The following is a 9,057-nucleotide window of genomic DNA, read 5'->3' as shown; positions in this document are numbered from 1 at the left end:
ATGATATTCTAAGTGCAGAACTTGTTCACATCTGCCTGCATGATCATTCAGAATTTCAGATGCTCTATTTCAAACTCCAACCAGCTTTATGATTGATCCTTCTCTATACTTTATGTCCTTTCTGCTTGGTGTACATTTCTGTGACAGACATATTCTGTTTATAACTATATTTCGCTAATTTATTTGATATCTTTTGTATAGACTTATTTTGTCAATTATTTCCTTTCAATATCTTAATTATTATACCAGTGCATTGTGTAGAGCCAGTGCCTCAGAATTCGTAATACCTGTCAATAAATTTTTGAAGAGCATTGATCATCCTTTTGCTGAGGGAATGAGGTTCAAAATGCGTTCTGAAACAGAAGATGCAGCAGAGCGAAGGTTTAATATTTTTGAACCTGTTGTGGCACTTAATTCAAAACACTACATTGAATCTTACTCAAGTCTTAATGACAGATGCAGTGGAATGATTGTGGGAGTCAGTGACACGGATCCTGTGAGATGGCCTGGTTCAAAATGGAGATGCCTCCTGGTATGGATTTGTCGTAGAGCTTGTTATCTTTCATATGTTTGGGCTTTTGTATTCTAATAATATAGAATATCAACTTTAAACATCCCATGATGAGTCATATGGTTGATCCGGTGTCCATTTTCTGCCTTATCTCCTGTCTGTTTTCCTGTGTGTCCGTTCATTATCATGTAGTTTTCATATGTTTAAGTCACACATGGCATGCAAAATGTTCTTTGACGTACTATCAAACCTCAGCTCTCTTGTTTGTGATGGATAAATCAAATTGTCTATTCTTGAAAAGATGAGGTGTATGATTCGCAGCCTTTCTCTAGTGGAAAAATGTCTGTTACATTCTTCAATACCTAGTTAATGACTTGAATGGTCAGAGATATAGTGTGCAAATTCTTTTCCTAGGTATCCTGTCCAGTATCCTCCTTGGTGGTACTTATCAAGATCAGCTTTGGCCTTGATATCATTGTTGCTCACCTTCAAATTTCAATGAAATTAAATATTATCATTGCAGAGTTTGGATTAGCTGATTTGGGTATACGTTGTCTAAATCCTTTTGTAGAGTTAGTCTATCAAGGGAGTTTCTAATATTTGTTTTGCATCCTTTTGGTTACTCTGCACCTCAGTTCCTTTGCTTTCCATGATCAAGATTCTAACTATTAATATGTGATGCATACAGTTATTACTAGATTTGCTAATATCGACTGTCTGTGGCTCTTTTGGCAGGTGAGATGGGATGATGTTGAGTCCAACAGGCACAACAGGGTTTCTCCATGGGAAATTGAGCCATCTGGTTCAAATATTCTGGTCACATCCGGTTTGAGGAGGACCAGGATTGGATTGCCTTTATGGAGACCAGAATTTCCAGTTCCCGGTATGTCCATTTGATAAGAAAATATTTTCTTGTGAGCAATAGTTTTTTTCCTTCTGCATACAAAATGTTTTGAATAATTACTGCATAATTGAACAGAAGGGATCGGAGTGACAGACTTTGGGGAATCTTTGAGGTTCCAGACGGTCTTGCAAGGTCAAGAAATATCTCCAAAGTCTCCATATGGAAGAGCCCCTACTAATAATGAGGCCCATGATATTGGCAGCCTTGGAATCTCTGACGGTCTTCAGGTACCAGGATCTATTTATAATAGGCACCTGTACCAGATACAGGAGTGCAGTGTCATGAAAATGACATGCACTTATAAGTGGCAGCCAAACATTAAAGAATTAAAAAAATGATTGGCAACAACCGGTTTTTGCAACCGGTCGTGCTTGAAAATAATAAATAATTAAATAATTATTATTACATTTATAAATAATTAAATTAAAAATAATAAAAATATTAAATATATATATAAATGAAAATTGATTTCATGTTTAATGATAGTGGTTTCAAGTTAATACTTGTGGTTGCATATTATCCATACTAGGCTTTAGGTGCTTATTAAACAACTTCAAGTTATTGCTTAAAGATTTTAGGTTTAACAGTAATAATTACAAGTTAATTAGCATACGTTTCATATGTAATGGTATTAGTTCAAGCTTAATGATCAATGTTCCAATGTCCATTAAATAGGTTCAGATTTAACGCTTTGAGATTTCATATTAATGGTAAACTATTTCTTGTTGATGGTCAAACACTTGAGGTTAGCATTGGTTTCTTATTTGATGATGCAAGTATAAATTTATTGCCAATGATTTCAGGTTATAGAAATAGGTTTCACATGTTCATTAGATAGTTTCAGGTTAATAATTAAAATTTTAAGTTAATGATCCCGGGCTTCATGTTACTATTAATTTCATGTTTGATGGTAGAGTTTTTGTTTTAGTAGTGATGGTTTCATGCAGTGCTCAACGATTTCAAGTTTAATGGTTACAATTTTAACTTAATGGTCCTAGGTTTCATGTTAGCATTAGTTTCATGTTTAATAATAGAGTTTTCAAGTTCAATGTTAATGGTTTCATGTCATGTTCATTGATTTCAGGTTTAAAACTTAATGGTCTTACATATCATCTTAACATCAGTTTCATTTTTATTGGTATAGTTTTCATGTTCAATGTTAATGGTTTCACATAGTGCTCATTGATTTTCATGTTTAATGATTATAGTATTAAAGTCAATGGTCCTAATTTTCATGTTAGCATTAGTTTCATGTTTAATGGTACAGTTTTCAGGTTCAGTTGTAATGGTTTAATGTAATACGCAATGATTTCAAGTTTAATGATTATAATTTTAAGTTAATAGTTTTAAGTTTCATATTAGCATTAGCTTCACATTTCAAGTTAAATTATAATAGTTTCAGATTAATGATTTAAAGTTTCATATTAACATTAATTTCATAGTTTTTAAGTTTAATGGTATGATTTCAAGTTAATGGTTCAAGGTAGGGGTGGGCATTTTCCGGTTCGGTTCGGTTCGGGCTCCGAACCGAACCGAATCGGAACCGATCGGTTCTAAAAAACTCAAACCAAATTGAACCGAATTTTAGAACCAAACCGAACCGAACCGAAATATTTCGGTTCGGTTTGGTTTGGTTTGGTTCGGTTCGCACATTGAAGTAACCAATTCCAGTGGCATGAGCAACAGTGCAGTATGCATATGAATTGTGATGCTCAAACTATGAGAAGAGAAAATCTAAAAGAAATTGAAAAACTAGTCTACAAATTTTTAAAGCCACAACCACTAACATAGAATCTCATCGTTTTCTCATAACTTATACAATTCCACACTGCCAGCAATTCCACACTATTTTACTTGTACAATTCGACACATATACAATTATACAATTCCACACTGCCAATTAATAATCTTCTCTGTGTGAAAACTGAAAAATCTTGGCCTTACTGTCACTGGCAACATCATCAACAGCAACAACAACAACAACAAAGTGCCAACAACCGATATACACCAACACCTCCACAAATTTAACCCCACATAAACTTCAATTCAAACACAGAGGCCACAACATGGATTAACAAAAAAAAATAACCTGCAGCAGTGAAGATTAAAGACGCGGGCTGATGGCAGGAGGTTTGGACCAGGGAGCATATGTACCTTTCAGATGCTGAAGCAACCAAGATGAGGGTTAACGACGGCGTCACTGTGCTTGAGGGGAGGGGTTGTGCTAGGCGTTGACCGTGGTGTGAGGAGAGGGAGCGACGCGAGGAAGAGATCGAGAGGGGCTGAGCCGAACCGCACCATGCACGCGCAGAGGGGGAAGATACAACCGAGGGGTGGTGCCGCCGTTGAGGAGCAGCGCCGTGAGGAGAGAGAGACGCGAGGGAGAGGCGCGAGGGAGAGAGGCAAAGGCAACAGTATGCAATCGTGATTTAGGGATTTGAATTTTTGTGATTGGAATTTGATTTTAAATTTATTATTTCACTTTAAAGTTTAAATATTTTGTAATTAAATTAAACCGAACCGATCCGATCGGTTTTTCGGTTCAATTCGGTTTTGAACCGAATCGAATTAAAACCAATCGGTTCAGTATTTTTTAAACCATTCGGTTTTTGCTCATAGAATCGAACCGAACCGAACCGTTTGCCCACCCCTAGTTCAAGGTTTCAGGTAAGCAGTATTTTCATATTGGATGATGGTGGTTTCAAGTTTATTGCTTGAAATTTCATTTCTTTTTTTTTTCCTTAGGTTTCAAGTATTAATAAAACTGTTTCATGTTTAATGGCTAAAATTTCAAATTAAATAATTTAGAACTTTAGGGTAAGAATTTCATGTTTGATGGTAATCGTTTCATGTTTACTTATATTAGCTTATGGTTTAATGTTCTAGGTTTCGATTTGAAGGCGTTTAATCATCACTAAAACTTTGCGTTAAAATTACTTTCGTTGTAAATTATTCACACTTTTCTATAGTGTAATGGCGTAGTACGGATTACTTTGTTAAAATTACTTTTGTGTACGTTAAAATTACTTTTGTTATAAATTTTAATAGAGTGGGATTATTAGCACCACTGTAATTTTCTTTTCAAACCCTTTTATGTGAAAACCTATTTTAGTTTCAAAAATATCCTTTTTAATTTTTCAATTTCTTTTCTGATTCAGAAAGTAAAAAGATTCAGTTTCCAAAAAAAAATCAATTGCAGATTTTTTTTTTCAATATTTTGAATGATTAAAGCATATATATTTAATTGAAGCATCATATATATATAAATTAAGTAGAATTAAAAATGAACTCAAATAATGGTCATGTAATTTTTTTAAATTAAGAAAAAAAGAAAATTTAGAATGCAAAACTGTTTGTGAGCAGAAAAATGTAAGAGACATTGGTGTAGTTGTTTGGATGTAAAACGATAGAGAGAGAAATATAAGGATATGCTTAGATTTATTTTTTCCTTTAATGTGATTGCATTAGGAGAGGGGTTTATAAGGATTAAGGAGTATAGAGGGGTGCCAATAGTTAAACTCATTTTAATATTCTCTCATTAATACCCCTATTAAATACATTATTTCCTATTATATAAGTTATCTTTTTATTATTTATTTATTTATCCCTTATATGTGTTATGTGCATTATCAACTATAATTTTTTTTTATTGTGAATTAGAATTTTAAACATAGTAGAACTTTGGGTGAGTGTGTTTTATAATTGGTCCATCTTTTTGTATTTATAATTACTATTTTAATAATAAATTTTGAGTTTTATTTAGTACACTAATTTTAATTAAATTATTAAAGAACTCTTGGTTGGCTTACGTAATTAACAAGAAAAAAATATCATGTAACGTCATATTAATGTCAAAAAATACATGTGTTAGATTTTTTTTTTTGTAATTTTTCATGCTTGGTCTAGGTTACAAATTATCAAATTTTTTATTAATTAAATAATTTATTTATAACTTTTCATGAGTTTAACAAATAAATATAAGTATTGTAAATATTTATGAGGTTATATATGTCAGCATATCATATTTTTCATTTATATGGTTGGTATGATATTAATAATTTCATGCTATTGGTGATTTCGTGAGTATTTATCTTTAATGCTTACACATACTAAGGTATTTTTTTTCCTTAAAATCTGAATTAGTCTAAGTTTGGCTAAAGTCTGAATAGGTATGACTGCATATATATAAATAACATAAGTCTGAATAGCATATTTTGTTAAGCTTAACGATCAAAAGGGCAAAGCAAGAAATGAAGTATGTAAGAACTAAAATAATAAAAATTATTATTCTTATTTTGGGTTGTCAAAACAAGTGTGCGGTAGAATATGTTGAAAATTTTGAGTGTTGGTAAAAGATAACCCTTTAATTTATCATGTATTGAAATAAAGATGTATATAAGAGATAGATTAAATAAATCAACATTACTTTAAACTTAAAGGGTAGTTTGCTGTTGCCAAATGGCAGTTTGCTTGGAAATAAGATTTATATGGAAATATTGACTTAAATAAAATTATAGGCAAATTTTTTATTATTTACTTTTAATTATATTATTTTTTTAGTTTTGTACTTTTTTACTGTAAATTTTACAAATTATGATAGGTATTTTAGTATTTGCACAACTAATTCAATTCAATTTAGGGACATTTTAGTCTTTTTCAGTAAGATCGCTATATTTAAAGGCAAAAGATAACAAAATGGGTGCGTAGTGAAACTTGTCAGGACAAGTAGGTGCACAGTAAAATATGTTGAAATATTTGGGTATTGGATAAAAATAAACTTAAGTTAAATTATGTATAAAAATATAGTAATCTTTAGGAAACTATTAAGCTCATCTCATGATTATATTTTAATTAATTATTAATATTTTACACAATATAAATATTTTAATTAATGTTATGTGTGTACACAAGCACAAATACATATTAAAGGGCATCATAATCACAAGTATTTAATTATTTTCTTGTTACATGTTTTTTAAAATTTTATTAGCTATTGTGCAACTTAGGATATGTGCATATTATTTAAATTTTCAATGATTTCAAGCTTAACACTCAATGTTTAAGTTTAACGGTTCAATTTTAAGTTAATGGTTTAAGATTTTAGGTAAGTGTTAATTTCATACTGGATAGTGGTGGTTTCAAGCTTAATTCTTAAAGTTTCAAACTTTTTGTTTAAGGTTTCACAATAAAAGCTTTCATGTTTAATTGTAAAGGTTGTCAAATGTGAGGACTGAGTGAAGGCTTTGTGTGTGTGTGTTGTGTATGTGTGTGTGAGGGGTGTGTGTGTCTTGTGTGCGTGGGGGCTGTGGGGGGTTGGGTGGTTTTGTGTGTCAGCATGTGTGCTTTTGTTTTTTTATTTCTTTGTGTTTTTTTAAGTCTAATCCGATCGGATTTTCGGATCATATCTGGTTTCACCCGATCCAATCATAATCCAATCGGGTTGGCTAAAATGAACCCGATCGGGTTGGGTTAATAACCCAATCCGATTAGATCTGAACCCGATATTTTTCAAATCGGGTTGGGTTATTTTCTCATCCCTAATACTTTCTTGAAATTTGGATGCCACATGCATGTGCCCACTTTTCAACACACAAGAATGTGATTCTGGTACTTAAGGGTATTATATCATACTCTCCAACTTAGGTATTATCAAATAATAAGATGTTATTGATTTTATTAAGTTTATGATCATTTAATGGTGTTTAAACTATAGGATATGGTTTCCATAAGATACTATAGTCCGACTCAAAATAACAAAACCAGAACCGTTGGACTTGTTGTATGGCTCACGTATTTACAAATTTTCAAAGTATAAATTTCATCATTGTTCATTTACATTATCACAAAAAATTAACAGCAATCTGTTAGAATTAGCAAATGGCTGCAACTTATATGTTTATTAAATATAACTCAAATGCAAATGTAATAAAAATGTGTTGCCATAAATGTTTAATTATTTGTTTAACCCAAGAACAAAATAAGTAATTAAAAAATTATTAAAATGACCCGAGTGATCAAATACAATTCATAAGAGAAACCAAAGTGTCATTCTTCCTATTTTCATCTAATAAATCATACTGACTTAGTGTTTAATGAAATTAATTCCTGTGATTGATGAGGTAAAGAATTTGTTGTGTAAGAACATGGATGAACTGCATATGCTAATTTCTAAATTGAAAAATAATAAATTGATTCTATGTCGAATGTTACTGCATGTCCTTCCTTTCGTAGCTATTGTATCTAGTATTTCAAATGTTTTTTTTTTGTGGTAATTTTATAAAATATAGGACTAACTGAGTACATGATTTAAAATATATTAAGGCAAAAAGCATTTATCCCTTAAATACCCAATGTTAAGGGCACCTGTTCGAGAGGATAGTTTCTTCCCATATGTTGTTAATGAAAAAATAAATTTTTAAACTACCCATAATTAGTAGAATTCAGGATTGTACTATAATGCATATATCTATATTCCAATGCTTTAAATCATAACATGTATAAGATATGATTTATTGGGTAATTTACTCATTCTCATTTTTTAAGGTGATCGTATTTCCTAACGTATTCATTCTCATATAAAGTATACTGACTTCAAGCTTTATGAAATTTTTGCAGAATCCCAACAATTCCATGAACTCCAACAAGCTGTATATTCGAAAGGTAAATTACTATGTTCATACAAATTTGTGAAAATAAAAAGGCAAAGTTAACTAATTAAAATAGCTTATATTGTATATAATAGGAGCGTGACACTTTAATTAGTCCCCTCAGATTTTATTTACCATGCACTTTAGTCCCTAATGTATTTTTAATAGTCTATTTTATCCATGGTGTTCAAAAAGCCGCAGAAGAAACACATTATTAAAGAATAAATGTGATTTTTTAACAAATGAGCTTATTAGTTTTAATTTTCAGAGTTCTCTAATGGTCAATTTGTTTGTTAAAATGTCATATTTATCTTTCAACTATTTTTTCTTTTTCCCATTTCGACACCAAATACCTTAGTACTTTTGAAATTGTCCCCTAGCTACTTTTAAAGTTTCTCTTTAAATTATTTGTTTTCCCCATCTTAAAAGGTTAATAATAGGTATACACTAATTAAGAGCAGATTAGTCGAGGGCAGATCTTCGCTGTGATCAACTTCATCATAGAGGTTCCACTGCTAGTTTTCGAGCAGCTGCTTTCTTCGAATCATCAAATTTTGTATGCAATTTTAGCTATGTCGTTTTCTATTACGACAATGATTGTTAGCACAGGCGAATTTATTTCCAGGGGAAGAAAGGCAAGAGTTGTATGGAGATGGAGGAAGATACCTTGGTTCTATTACCCAACTCCAAGTAAATCCAAATTCTTTGGTTCTGCAATTGACATTATTGGCTTACTTTGTGCCATTTTCCAATCTATTTTCTCAGTAATTGAGTTTAGTTTCTGTATTAGACACAAGGATAATCCAATCAAGGTGTCTATGTGGCCTCCTGTCTTTGCATTTTGTGTGATGTGGTCACAATTTCTTGACAGTTCTTCAGAAATGATGCTTCCCTCGTATAGATCCGCAGGACACTAAAACCCTTAATTGAAGATGGTTTTTAGAACTTGCAGTATTTGTTTGGAATTATGTACAAATATTGTAATTAATATTCTT

The 9,057-nt window shown here is 31.5% G+C and overlaps 1 protein-coding gene across 3 annotated transcripts in view; it reads left to right on the top strand.

Moving 5' to 3' along the window:
* The window catches only part of LOC18041849 (auxin response factor 3), an 11,313-nt gene extending 2,256 nt beyond the window's left edge, over positions 1 to 9,057 (top strand). Inside the window, exons 7-12 of one of the 3 annotated variants that reach the window (XM_024185183.1) lie at positions 262 to 381; positions 457 to 532; positions 1,247 to 1,394; positions 1,491 to 1,642; positions 8,031 to 8,075; positions 8,524 to 9,057. In XM_024185183.1, coding sequence (XP_024040951.1) covers positions 262 to 381; positions 457 to 532; positions 1,247 to 1,394; positions 1,491 to 1,642; positions 8,031 to 8,075; positions 8,524 to 8,979 — 997 coding nt within the window. In that variant the 3' untranslated portion in view covers positions 8,980 to 9,057. Of the gene's footprint in view, positions 1 to 249; positions 382 to 456; positions 533 to 1,246; positions 1,395 to 1,490; positions 1,643 to 8,030; positions 8,076 to 8,523 lie in introns of all 3 variants that reach the window. The other 2 variants (XM_024185182.1, XM_006431631.2) reach the window with 2 other exon arrangements.

The sequence above is a fragment of the Citrus clementina genome, unplaced genomic scaffold (assembly GCF_000493195.1).
Source record: "Citrus clementina cultivar Clemenules unplaced genomic scaffold, Citrus_clementina_v1.0 scaffold_5, whole genome shotgun sequence".
NCBI classification, from domain to species: Eukaryota; Viridiplantae; Streptophyta; class Magnoliopsida; order Sapindales; family Rutaceae; genus Citrus; species Citrus x clementina.
Note: the sequence above shows the minus strand (reverse complement) of the source record. Positions and strands in the feature narration are given on the sequence as shown.